The 14,124-nt window shown below is 41.5% G+C and overlaps 1 protein-coding gene and 1 long non-coding RNA gene across 3 annotated transcripts; one reads left to right on the top strand and one right to left on the bottom strand.

The window, feature by feature from the left end:
• Positions 1-851: 851 nt before the first annotated feature.
• LOC147965910 (uncharacterized) lies at positions 852-3,142 on the top strand. The gene is made up of 2 exons (XR_015607577.1): positions 852-2,212; positions 2,819-3,142. It is a non-coding gene; the product is annotated as an uncharacterized LOC147965910 (long non-coding RNA).
• A 7,724-nt stretch (positions 3,143-10,866) lies between these two features.
• On the bottom strand, positions 10,867-13,914 carry LOC125514433 (uncharacterized). 2 transcript variants are annotated; one of them, XM_048679761.2, is made up of 2 exons: positions 12,519-13,914; positions 10,867-11,186 (listed from the first exon to the last, which is right to left on the bottom strand). In XM_048679761.2, the coding sequence occupies exons 1-2, from the start codon at positions 13,811-13,813 to the stop codon at positions 11,150-11,152; spliced, it is 1,332 nt and encodes a 443-aa protein (XP_048535718.1). In that variant the 5' UTR covers positions 13,814-13,914; the 3' UTR covers positions 10,867-11,149. The 2 variants fall into 2 exon arrangements, with proteins under 2 accessions (XP_048535718.1, XP_087384622.1); XM_087528496.1 differs by lacking the exon at positions 10,867-11,186 and adding an exon at positions 11,239-11,378.
• Positions 13,915-14,124: the final 210 nt, after the last annotated feature.

Genomic DNA, 14,124 nt, shown 5'->3' with positions numbered 1-14,124 from the left:
TTGCCGTACGGGGCCTTACTCCCTCCGTTTTATATTAGTTGTCGCACAAAGGGATGTATCTAGCATTGAAATATGTTTGATGTATCTAGCACTGAAATATGTCTGGATACATCCATTCCTTCGACGACTAATATGGAACGAAGGGAGTACATGCTATGACTTGATCTATCACGGAGGTACAACACATAGGATATAATTAAGGGGAAGATGCCAGTACTGTATGAAGGTCCGGATATATGTGTTAACAAAGTTACAGTTGCTATGCTGTGGTCTCCACCATTAGTGAACCGGGTCACCCTCTGTTGATGGGGCGTTTTCCATGTCTGATGGCTCAGCGGCGGCTGGTATGATTCTCAGAAGACATGATAGGAGTATGATCTTTGCTGCATACCGGTGTTTATTTAATTAACATGATGCTTTAGAGGCGGAACTTCATGCATTGATGCAAGGAATGGCGTTGGCGGGACAACATAGTAATGAGCTTATTGTCGTTCAATCAGATTCTTCGGAAGCATTGTCGGCTTTGACGGACGAAGCCCTATCTCAATCAGCTTACGGGCATTTGGTAGCTGAAATTAAGCATCTTATGATGAATAGAGAGTTTATTCTTATGAAAATTAAGCATAAGCAAAATAGGGTCGCAGATCTGTTGACTTTTTATAGTCGCACGGAGAATTATACTGCTGTATGGCTACATAGTGGTCCGTTATGTATAGAGGATATTTTGCCTCAACCTTATTACCCTGGAATAAAACCTTTTTTCTCTCGCAAAAAACAAAAAAATCTGCCAGAGGCTCTGGACTCCTCTCTCGACCTTCCCTCAATCAAAAATAAAAAGAGAACTCCTTCCCTCGATCTTACTACTCCGCAAATCCCCTTTCCCCGCAGTCACATCCACCACTAAAACCCTAGGAGAATCCGTCCCGCCGATCCACTCCCATGGCCGCCGCCGACCCGAACTGGATGATGCTCGATCGTTTCGTCTTCCGCAGGGATGACGCCGAGTCCTTCCTGGACGAGGACGCCGCCCCCTTCACGATTGAAGGCGACTTCTCACCGGACGACATGTTCTCCATCGCCTTCCGCATCGCCAAGCCTCCGGTAACCTCCCGCATGTACCTCAAATGGAAGTGCGGCCCTAAGGCAGGCCCCGGGTGCATTCCCGTGGCAGCGCACCGTGGTGTTCTTCTACTCAGGTTCACCCCTGAGCCGGGGAAGCTCGGCTTTGTGGAGCACTTCTTCATCTGCAGAAGTCGGTATGACCCGCTTGACAGCTCGCCCTTTGCACTAGAGCGAATTCCTTTCTGCACCACGATATGGCATGACGAGGACGGGACAGAGATAGCTATGCGACGACTGTTTGGGGATGACACCGTTGGCGTATTGTCCCGTGATGAAGATTTTGCCATAGCGCAGCTCGTCCTACGCAGGCCCTTGGTGAAGGCTGATAAGATGGAAGCGGATCTGTGTGTGCTCCGATCCAAGTCAAATACCGATCATACATGGGAGATTGAGGAGGGGCTTCCTATCCTCTACGAAGCGGATGAAATCTGTGACTTGAAAGCTTGGAGTACCCATAGAGTCATCCCCTTCAACGAATACTTATGCTGGGTTAACTATGGTATAGGAGGTGTCTTATTCTGCGAGGTATTTGAAGAAAGGCCCAAGATTTCGTACCTGAGGTTGCCCATACATAACCGCCGCCTAAGGCAACGCCGTGTACTTGACAGAAAGTGCAGCGTGTGCTTGACGAAAGGCTACTTTGGCGCCCATGAGCTAGCGTTTGTTGATGTTGATCGCAAGGATGGTTACCTTGTCGCCCACTGAGCCCTAAAACTGGTTTTACTATTGCTTACCATGTTCTAAGGAAAACAGGCTGTAGTGGCATGAAGTGGGATCTGGTCTTTCTCCTCACATCTGCTGAACTGTGGGATCTCAACAAATCTCTGCCACGCGAAGCTCTGACATTTCCTCATGTAAGTATGGATGAGCCTAATGTGGTACACTTTCTGTTGTCTCAGCCAGTGTCGCATAACTTTGTGAAGGTTTCAGTGGTTTCCATCGACATGATTAGACGCAAAGTGCTCTCAGTAGTTCCATATATTGAAGAGAACGATATCCATGGAAAAGACTCCCAGATGGTCTTGGGAGCGTCCAGTTATCTCCAGTCCTTTCTTCCCTCCGAACTTCCGAAGTTCATTGATCCCGCCTGGTACTTGACTACTTGCATCTTCCATATTTATTTGTGGGCACACTTTTCATTTTTGCACTTAATTTGTTGCTTTCTCTGTGTTGCCAACATGGCTGAATTTGAATTTTGTTATAAAACTAATGACAACTAGGCTAAGAACGAGAACCAGTTGTTGTTACTTTAGATAGCAACATCTGCAATTTGATATAATAACACAAAAGAAACAACTTATTTTTAGCCGCTGTGAGTTGTTTCCACCCTGTATACAATGTTCTGCATTCATATTTAAAGTAGATTTTTATTGAGTCAATTCACTGATTCACTTGCTATCCTTGTCTTGCTTACGGAGTCAATTGAATCTGAACGAACAAATTCTAAATTACTCAAAAGCTTTGTTGCACAGCACGACTAATAGTTAAACGTGGTCACAATAATGTTTACTTGTATATCTACCATTCCATTATCTAGTAATACTGAAATAGAGTTAGTGGGGCTGTGGAGCAGTAGGATTTTTTTGTATTTGTTTTTTTGCACTTTATTTCAGTAAGAACACTTGTTTTCATTAATTCACTAGTTCACTTTATTTAAGTAATAATATATCAGCAGTTCGCCTTTTTTTCCCTGCAGCAAGCATGTCTTGGATTCTCCTACGGCTGCGGCTGCTTCTGGTCCTACTGCTTCATCACAAGTGAACATCAAAACTGAAGAAATAACAGATGATTGTCCTGCATTTAATACTAGGAGTAGGAAAAAAAGAGTTATCTGATGTAATGGTTAATTAGTACTACTGCACTAGTATTATCATGGCTTTAGTGGACATGTCTATGATTGTGATTTGCAGTGGTGTATTTTGGTTGGTAGTAAGTGCCAAGACGTCTTAGTATGTGGTAACTGGCAGGATATATGAGATACTATACCTTAAGCTATGCTATTGAAATGTGTGTTCAATGATCTTGTTACTTGATGTTATGTCCTGAGATAGGGATTGTAATTTGCCTGGTGCTTCCTCTGAGGAAATTTAGTGTTTTATGTTCCAGTTTTGTCGTTTGGTGGACTGAAATGAACTCTAGATGCTAAAATGAACATTCCTGATCCATCCATCCCCTTCAATTAGTACTGAAATGAAATAAGTAACTCAGTTATGAAGCCATTTGTTCCTGAGACTAGGGCTGTGGATGGTCAAGTGGCAAGTCCTCACTGTCTGTTTAAGTCAGGGAGGTTTCCATGAATAATGTAATGGAAATCAGGTGAGAATCAAGATTGCTGTCAAGGTATGCCATTTCTTTTGATATAACTGTGCGTCTACTGTGTATGCTCTATCTGCATTTCGCTAATGTTGATAATGGTTTAATAATTTAATAGACGTGGAACCTTGGAAGGGCTTACACATGTCAAATTGTATATTACAACGTGTCAGCTGTCTTTTAGTTGTACTAGTAAGTTACTCACCTGCTTAACATTATATTTTATATGGAATACATGGTATTGCGGTTTCAGATTTCCCATATCTTCTGCTTGTTAATAACGCCTTTTTTAATTTAGATATCTGAAGTCGATTATACCTTGCATGGAACACAGACACTGACAACAATCTTCATTGTTTTCTGTGTGCCATTCTCTGCTGCCGGTAATATGATTTTTTTACGCTGGTAGTAGGTAATATGCTTCCTAATGACTTGGATCTGATCTTCTCAGGAGTTCGTTTTAGCTGGTATAGCTTCAGAGATTATGTATCTCTCATCTTTTCATCAATAGTGTGTTTGATTTTTATTAGTTGCTGCCTGCCTTGCTACTTTGCTGGTAGTGCTTTTCTTCTTGCTACTTCTGGTATGAAATGCCAAATTGTTCTTCCTTGCTTTACAAACGATCTATTTCCTGCTTGTCCCGTCTGGAGGTCATCGAGCCATTCCAAGTTATTGATATTATTGTGGTTGAAATGGAGTGCTAAGAGGACTTGGTTTGTTCTTGTAAGTTTCGTCAGTCAATCTTATGGGAAGCAATGATTGTAGCATGCTAAAGCTTCAAAGACATCAGAACAGGTGCTTGATCCCAGTCCTTCATTATCTACACAGCTTGTAGATTGAAAAAAAAGTGTTCCTGCCATAGAACTTGCTATAGAATTGAAAGCTGTTTCTATTCATGTAATAGTGCAATGCGATGTCCTGTGGCAGGCTGGCAGCTACTCTGCATTTCAAGTTGTGTAATGTTTGTTTGAGACAAGCTCGTTCGTTCGATCTTCATTGCTTTTAGAATTATACCAATGACATTAAGAATTTTATCACATTCCTGAGTTATAAATGCACCTAATATGACCTGGTATCTGTGGTAACAAGATTTAATTTTTCTATTCTATATCCAATTCAACTATGTTTAGATGGTATGCTGTTCCAGTTAGTAGTGACGTCAGGTGCTAGCATTCACATATTCTCTTCTTGTTTCATTGTTTATTATATTTAGGTGGGTGGATGTGGATTACAATTGTTTGGTTATATACTGTTACTACCATTTTATCATATATTGATGAGGACATGACTACCTTGGATACGACCAAAAATATTGCATACATGCATATTTTTCAGGTGATTTTTAATGCAAACTATTCAATAATCTATTTATGTTATCCAGAACAAAAATACTTCACACACTTTTGTGTTTTGTCTAATTGCAGGTGTATGGGACATTTGTATAATCCACATATGAAGATAAGGGAAAAGGAGAAGTTTAGGTTGTGTTCAAAAAGTCCTCTCACGTCACTTTTAGGGCAAGAGAAGATAGAGTCCAAGTCTCTCACGTTCTGGATTCAGATTCGGACTGCACAGACATACCTGACTCAAAACGCCAACAACTTTTTCATACGGACTCCGAATTGGGTGATTCTTTTTTTGTTGGAAACTAGATTTCGTGCTCTTTCCAACCCAATTGGATTCACCTTCAAATTTGTCCGGAGCGTTGAGTTACGGGCGAAACAATCTGACGTTGCAGCAGAATCCGAGTCAAACTACAAGCCCAAAGGTGTTGCATCATCTCCACTTGGGCCCATGAGCCTTGTACGACCTAGGGTTAGTTTTAGGCTGCCTTGGGACGCCACCCCTTGCTCCTATATAAGTAGATCCATCTAGTAGCTTTTTCCTTGGGTTTTGTTTAGATTAAAAGTTCGCCATAGCTGCAACTTCGCGTACTTCATTTGTGTCCAACGACCAGACCAAGACGTCACAGAACCCCACCTTGATCAATAAAGCTTTTATCTTATATTCGCAATATCCCGATTGCAATCTCAGTTTCTTACTTGTTCTTCGTTTGCTCGCAGGAAATAGACCCTCGTGGTCAGGTTGATCGTGCTCCGGCGTGGTCAATAACCCTCGGAAGTTGGTTTAGCGATTGTTAAGGCGCGACGTCTCGCACGTTCGTAGTCGGATCGTCAAGGTCGACTCCCACAGAAAACGATAGCCACCATCTCATCGAAACATCGGGACACCTTAGCCTCTATCAAGTGGTATCAGTTTTTAGGTTGCTCGGTGAGAATTTCCAGTTTTCCTAGATTAGATTTATTTTCTTACCTATTGTCCAAGAAAAAGCCACAAAAAAAAGTTAGATCTATTCATCCTTGGTCCAAGCTAGTCTGAGCCTTTGCAATTTTCTTTTCATTGCTTGCATAGTTGAATTATTGGTTGCATCGTCGTGTCGAGTTGCTGGTCTTAGTGTCTAGTTTGTTTAGAGTTTCGAGTTCTGTTCACATTAGTCACGCCACCGCTGCATCATTATCTCTTCCGCTGTCCAACGACCAAACCAAGACCGCTTACGGATCCCCACCATTATCAATACCTCATATATATTTGCAATATTCAGATTGCTTTATCATATTCTTGCTCGTTCTTCGATTGCTTGCAGGAATAGACCTTCGTGGTCAGGCTGACCGTGCTTCCGGCATCGTCAGTAACCTCAGGAGATTGATTTAGCGATTGCTAAGGCGCGATGAGGACATGACTACCTTGGATACGATCAAAAATATTGCATACATGCATATTTTTCAGGTGATTTCTAATGCAAACTATTCAATAATCTATTTATGTTATCCAGAACAAAAATACTTCACACACTTTTGTGTTTGTCTAATTGCAGGTGTATGGGACATTTGTACAATCCACATATGAAGATAAGGGAAAATGAGAAGTTTAGGTTGTGTTCAAAAAGTCCTCTCACGTCACTTTTGGGGCAAGAGAAGATAGAGTCCAAGTCTCTCACGTTCTGGATTCAGATTCGGACTGCACAGACATACCTGACTCAAAACGCCAACAACTTTTTCATACGGACTCCGAATTGGGTGATTCTTTTTTTGTTGGAAACTAGATTTCGTGCTCTTTCCAACCCAATTGGATTCACCTTCAAATTCGTCCGGAGCGTTGAGTTACGGACGAAACAATCTGACGTTGCAGCAGAATCCGAGTCAAACTACAAGCCCAAAGGTGTTGCATCATCTCCACTTGGGCCCATGAGCCTTGTACGACCTAGGGTTAGTTTTAGGCTGCCTTGGGACGTCCTCCCACCTCCTTGGCCGCCACCCCTTGCTCCTATATAAGTAGATCCATCTAGTAGCTTTTTCCTTGGGTTTTGTTTAGATTAAAAGTTCGCCATAGCTGCAACTTCGCGTACTTCGTTTGTGTCCAACGACCAGACCAAGACGTCACAGAACCCCACCTTGATCAATAAAGTTTTCATCTTATATTCGCAATATCCCGATTGCAATCTCAGTTTCTTGCTTGTTCTTCGTTTGCTCGCAGGAAACAGACCCTCGTGGTCAGGTTGATCGTGCTCCGGCGTGGTCAATAACCCTCGGAAGTTGGTTTAGCGATTGCTAAGGCGCGACGTCTCGCACGTTCGTAGTCGGATCGTCAAGGTCGACTCCCACAGAAAACGATAGCCACCATCTCATCGAAACATCGGGACACCTTAGCCTCTATCATATATGGTCTGTACTTTTACTTTCTAAAACACATAAAACCAGACCTTTACAGACACTTTATTTGTGAGGGACATGTATTTATTTGCAATTCCCTCTTGATGATAACAGAAAGCACTTGCTGTTCTATGAAGATAGCATCAACTCAGTACCATCTAAGAGGTAAGAAATGGAGAATATGATCAATGTGAGGATGAAATGGGGGTGCTGGAGCCAATATTGACACGTTGCATGATATTTCCCACTGGTATTTCGACCACAATATATGTTCCACGCCTGCTAGTTTTGTACCTTTGTGTTATATGGAGCTGTCAGCTTAGTAATTTGGTGTTGCTTGAGCTGTGAAGATTATATTCAGTCCATGAGTTTGTAGTGCGATACTTATGATGTGGTAAGTTTTTATGCACTCATTATTTCATATTGTTTTTGCTGATGATGGTTGAGTCCAACACATACTAACTAATTCTTGGTCTCTGTTTGACTGCAGTGAAGGGTTTGGTTGAGTAGGGCGTGTAGTTGACATGGTGGGAACCTCTTGGGTGAGAATTAAGAAATCCCGCACGCTGCCTTCACTGCACGATTTTATGCCTCATGGTTTTCTGCACACATGTTTTGCAGAACGATTAGCTTCCTCCTAGGTCCATGTCAGAAATGGATCCTGTATTGGCTCACTTACATGTGAATTATGGGATTGGAGGGGGTATACAAATGGCCTTTTTGTGTGCCAAATGCTAGTTGCATGAGGCACAGTTTGATCTGGGAATGAAATGGTCGTCACCATGTGGTTCGATGAGTGGCGTGAGGGTGGATTAAGCTTGCCATTTCTGTTTTCTAGTGCTCTTTGCATATAATTTTATCTCAACTGCATGACACCAGAGCTCAAAGGCTGTAACTTTGTTATTGGTTTTTAATTTACTTATTCGTTCTATGGAGTACTGGTGGATGTACTATCGTTGGCAGGGAATGTAGATGTGTCTGTCGTCTAATTGGAGACCATGATAAATGAAGAGGCACAAAAGTGTGGAAATTGACTGCTATGCTTGCCTAACATCAGTTACATCTTGGAGAGTCTAGCACCTTGTGGGAGCATTCATGTAATCATGTTTACACATTTTTTTGTCAAAAGGCACAACATTCTTATTTTGGATTTTGATTCGTCACAGGCTGTATATGGTTTATGGTTTATAGGGACACAATGTTGATGGGTTAGTTCAGGGTGATTTTGGAAGTTTTGAATTAGTGGTTGCAATAGTCATTGTGTTATTACTTATTAGGGCAACTCCAACACAAATCAGACTGGATTATAAGTTGATTTATATTTTAAGTAGATTTTTAATTAGTCAATTCACTGATTCACTTGCTACCGTTGTCTTGCTTACGGAGTCAATTGAATCTGAATGAACAAATTCTAAATTACTCAAAAGCTTTGTTGCACAGCACGACTAATAGTTAAACGCGGTCACAATAATATTTACTTGTATATCTGTCATTCCGTTATCTAGTGATACTGAAAAAGTGTTAGTGGGGCTGTGGTGTAGCAGGATTTTTTTTGTATTTGGTTTTTTGCACTTCAGTATTGCAGTAAGAATATTTGTTTTCAGTAGTTAGTTAATTCACTTTATTTCAGTAATAATATATCAGCACTTTGCTTCTTTTTTTCCTGCAGCAAGCATGTCTTGGATTCTCCTGCTGCTCCACCTACTCGTACTGCTGCTTCAACCAAGTGAACATAAACACTGCAGAAACAATATATGACTGTCCTGCATGTAACACTTCATTATCATGGCTTTAGTGGACATGTCTATGATTGTGATTTGCAGTGGTGTATTTTGCTTGGCAAGTGCCAAGATGTCTTTGTGGCAGGATATATGAGATATTGTGCCTTAAGAGGTGGGTGAGGTGTGAGAGTTGTAAACACCTCTGGTGGACTCGGCTTCTTTACCCATTCTTCTTTAATATATGATACGCACATTCATGCGTATTCTAGCGAAAATTTGTGCCTTAAGCTATGCTATTGAAAGTGTATTATAGCCTGACTTGTGTTCAATGATTGTGTCCCTTGATGCTATGTTCTGAGATGGGGATTATAAGTGGCCTGGTGCCTCTGAGGAAATCTATGTTCGTTTTGTCAAATGAACTGTAGATGCCAAAATGAACATGGCTGGTCCATCCACCCCCTTTAACTAATACTGATGAGAAATTAATAACTCAGTGGTAAAGCTACCTGTTCCTGAGACCAGGGATGTAAATGGTCGAGTGACAAGTTCTCATTGTTTGTTTGGGTCAGGGAGATTTGCATGAATAATGTAATGGAAATCATGTGAGAAAAGGCTGCTGTTAAGGTACGCCATTTCTTTTGATATAACTGTGCCTCCAGCCCTCCACTGTGTATGCTCATCTTACTGCATTGTGTAATTCAAATTGTTTATCACAACCTGTCAGCTCTCTGTTTAGCTGTGCTGGTAGGTTACTCACCTTCTTGGAACCCAAATTTGAACTAAAACCACGTCACTTATTCCGAGCGGATGAAGTATTTTATATGGAATGCATGGTATCACAGTTTCAAATTTCCTATATCGTCTGCTTGTTGATAATGTGTTTTGTAGTTTAGATTTCTGAAGTTAATTATATCTTGCATGGAACACAGACAGTAATAACAATCTTCATTGCTTTGTGTGTGCCATTCTCTGCTACTGATAATATGATTTTTTTTTACGCTGGTAGTAGGTAATGTGCTTAATTTGCTTCCTAATGACTTGGATCTGATCTTTTTGGGAGTTCGTTTTAGTTTTTAGAGCTTCAGAGATTATGTATATCTCGTCTTTTCAACAGTGGTGTGTTTGATTTTTATTAGTTGCGGCCTGCCGGAAAATTCGAATCTGCCTTGCTAATTTGTTGGTAGTGCCTTTCTTCTTGCTACTTCTGGTATGGAAGGCCAAATTGTTCTTCGAGCTCATCTGCACCTGCGCTCACGAAAAAAATCAAAATAAATACTAGAAAAATTCAAAAAATTCTAATTTTTTTTTTTGGTGGTAGACAATTTGATGCGTAAGGTAAGCTCCAATTTTCAAAACATTTGGACTTCTGTGCAGCTCTCAGCAAAAAGACAAATGAGAGCTGCACAGAAGTCCAAATGTTTTGAAAATTGGAGCATACCTTACGCATCAAATTGTCTACCATCCAAATATTTTTTGGAATTTTTGAATTTTTCTAAATTTTTTATGATTTTTTTTGACCGGGTGCAGATGCACCCGGGCACCGAAACGCCGCTCTCCTGCCGGAAAATTCGAATCTGCCTTGCTAATTTGCTGGTAGTGCCTTTCTTCTTGCTACTTCTGGTATGGAAGGCCAAATTGTTCTTCCTTGCTTTACAAAGCAAACGATCTATTTCCTGCTTGTCCCGGCGGAGGTTGTTGAGCTGTTCAAGTTATTGATATTGTTCCTGTTAGCCTGTTATTGATATTGTTCCCGGCGGAGATTAGCAATGGAGTGATAATAGGAGTTAGCTTGTTCCTGTTAGCCTCGTCAGTCAATCTGATGGGAACCAATGATCCTATCACTCTTAGTGGTTGTTTGGATATCAATAATTATACAAGAGACTTTAGAAAGCCAGTTCGTTAAGGATTTTTGGGAAAACCAGAAGGTCAAGGAAGCCAAAATGTCACAACATGAAATTTAGCACCCCCACTGTCTTACCCCATACAGTTTCACGGGAAGCTTAAAGGAAATCAGATAGTCACTGTTAAAATTACCGGTAACATCACAATCATCAGGAAAAAAGATTTACCATGATAAACCACATAACAGAAGTCTTCACATTTCGCACCCACAGTAAGTTTTGGCAGTTATTAACCAAGATACAACATCACATGCTACTACAAGTTCATTGGAGATATCATACTATTAATAAACTAGTGCATCAGATAGCTAGTGTTTTTTTTTCATGATCGTAATATTACGATGCAGGATGTCTAGACATTGACGATAATTGGCTGCCTGATTTAATCCTGGCGTCTTGTTTGCACCTTCCGCTTGAAGCTATTAAAACAAAAAAGGAATAGCTGAAATATAATTGCTGAAATAAAGCGAATTACTGAAATATAATTATCATTTAAAGCAAACAACTGATACAAAGCCCAAGTCTAAAATTCAGAGAGGAAGAGTGAAGCCATAAATTTGGTCACTTTCCATTCCTGTTGGGTTATGTGTTTTTCCGAAGATGCGGAAGGCCTGTAGTATCAAAATGACATATAACTAATTTGTTGCAGCAAAAGAATACAAATACAAAATAATTGCAATTTCCCCAAAGCCATCCTAACAATCCATAATTCAGCATTCTATATAAATGAACGGAAGATACTGATGCAAGTGAATATAGTTGTGACCTCGTTTGGCTAAGAATTATGCTGTGCTCCAGAGCTTTTGAGTTGTTTCATCTGAGACTTGGTTTCTTCAAATTCAGTTGACTCCATTAGCAAGACAAGGTTAGCAAGTGATTCGGTGAATCCTAAGCTATAGTCTGCCACTAAACTTAAGCTATATTTAATACTCCCTCCGTTCCTAAATATAAGTCTTTCTAGAGATTCCAAAAGGGACTACATACGGAGCAAAATGAGTGAATCTACACTTAAAAATATATCTATATACATCCTTATGTAGTCTCTATTAGAATCTCTAGAAAGACTTATATTTAGGAACGGATGGAGTATAATATGTTTTGGATATTTCAATATGGACTACATTCGGACCAAAATGAATGAACAAACACACTAAAACGTGTCCATATACATCTGATTCAGAAAAAAGTTAGAAGATCTTATATTTGTGAATGGAGGGAGTAGGATCCAATTCTACATATTAATGTCATACATTGATAATTTTACATTCATTTTTTTTAAGTAATGTTTGAGGTTAGCATAAACTTGATGTTGCATCATCATGTGTTTACTTCTAAAATGCCTGGCATGATTGCATCCTAAACTTCCAGATTAATATGACAGTTGATTTTGCTACTAAACACCAAAGCAAACATGTACTCAGTGGATTCGGTTATCCAAGAGTTCCGTGATCACTTTCTCCCTACCATCAGAACAGCGATTCTAGTTCAATCTATCCAAATGCGGAACATGGTATGCAAGGTGGAAGCAACTGTAAAAGCAACAGCCAAGAAATGTATATTGTCAACCTAGTGTTGTTAGCCGCTAAGTGCTATAGCAAATTTCACTTCAACTTAAAAGGTCAAGTTATGCCACGCCAGGTTAACATCAGGAACCACCACAGGGGTCAAGTTAAGCTAGGTTAACATGAGGAACCACCACAGGGCTACACACTGTACACCACATAAGTCATTAAATTGCGAGAACAACATACCTGGAGCGATTGAAGAATTTTGGAAGCCTGGAGGAAATAAATGGCTGGAGAAGATGGGACTTTCGTCTGACCATATCCGCGTCTTTGCCCAGGAGGTCTTCATTACCCTTAATGTAAGGATGACTCGACACCATTTCCTTGGCTTTCATATCAACAGTAACCACAGAAACGTTGTCGATTCCATCCGCCATTTTCTTAGATAGCAGAAAGTGCACCATGTTTGGATTGTCCATACTCACAAGAGGGAACGTCAGAGCTTGAGATGGAGAGGTTTCGAGAGAGTCCAATTCAGAAGATTTGACGACGAATTTTTTCCAAGTCAAGGTGCCACAGCTGCTTGTCATCAAAGCATAGCGGTTGATAGTGAAACCAGTATCAGGGCTCATTGGGCCAACATGCTTACCATCCTCACGGACGACATCAATGAAGTTGAGCTCCTGGCCACCTTTGGTGATGCACACAGAACGGTGCATATCATGAAATGGGCGTACTTCATAACCAGGATTTCGGTTACAAATAGGCAATTGAAGGTAAGAGATGGCAGGCCTTTCCTGGAAGACATCACAGAATAGCATACCTCCGCTGCAGAAGTCGACCCAGTACAGAGCAGTCTTGAAAGGGATGACTGTGTCAGTTTTCCAATAGATCAAGTCAGATGATTCGGAGAACTTGCACTGGATCGGTAGCTGCTGCTCAACCTCCCACTTGTGATCACAGTTGTGTACACTGGAGCGAAGCACGCACAGGTCAGCTTGCATACCGGCTACTAGATTGGGTCTACTTAAGCTCAGCTGTGCCACGGCGAACTCTTCATCACCACGGCACAAGATACCGACAGTGTGAGGATGAAATGAGCGCTGTGTAGTTATCACCTTGTCCTTGTTCCCACGCACGACCAACGGTTCCGTACACATCGGGATCTTGTGGAGCATCAGTGACGGCTGAGACGGCGAGGTGGAGGCTCTGCAGATGAAGTGTTCCTGCGGATAAACTGGGGACTTGTACGTGTTCACAGTCCCGGGGCTGGAGGTGAGGCTGATCAGGAGGAGGTTGTCGTGCGCCGCCACGAGATCGCACGAAGAGCCATTCATTGGATCTAGCAGAGGCGGCCACTTCAGGTAGAGGCGGGAGATCTCCGGGGGGCTGAGGACGCGGAAAGCAACGGTGAAGGGGGTGGACCCGGCGATGTGGCTGGCCGAGAAGGAATAGCTGCGGTCTTCGATGGAGGACTCGGCGGGATCCCTGCGGAAGACGAAGCGGTCGAGCATCATCCAGATGGGGTCGGCGGCGGCCATGGCTTTTGCAGTGTTACTCTAGGGTTTGGGTGGTGGCTGCCTGAGGGAAGTGGGATCGAGCAAAGGGGATCGCGATGTTGCAAAGGGCGCCGCCCCTATGTCTCCCTTCACGCGAGACAGGTTTTTTTTATTTTTGAGGCTTCACGCGAGACAGCTCGAGATGGGCCAGCCCAGGTGAGCCGGAGGCCACAACCTTTTTTTTATGTTCTTTTTCTTCTTCACATTTTTGTTTTCATTTTTTATTTCTTTTTTACACTTTCAAACATTCTAAACATATATATTACGAAAAATGCTTTTTAAAATTTTAATCA

The sequence above is a fragment of the Triticum urartu genome, chromosome 6A (genome assembly GCF_056163025.1).
Source record: "Triticum urartu cultivar PI428250 chromosome 6A, HENAU_Tu73, whole genome shotgun sequence".
NCBI lineage: Eukaryota > Viridiplantae > Streptophyta > Magnoliopsida > Poales > Poaceae > Triticum > Triticum urartu.
This window is presented reverse-complemented; position numbering and strand designations above follow the sequence as displayed.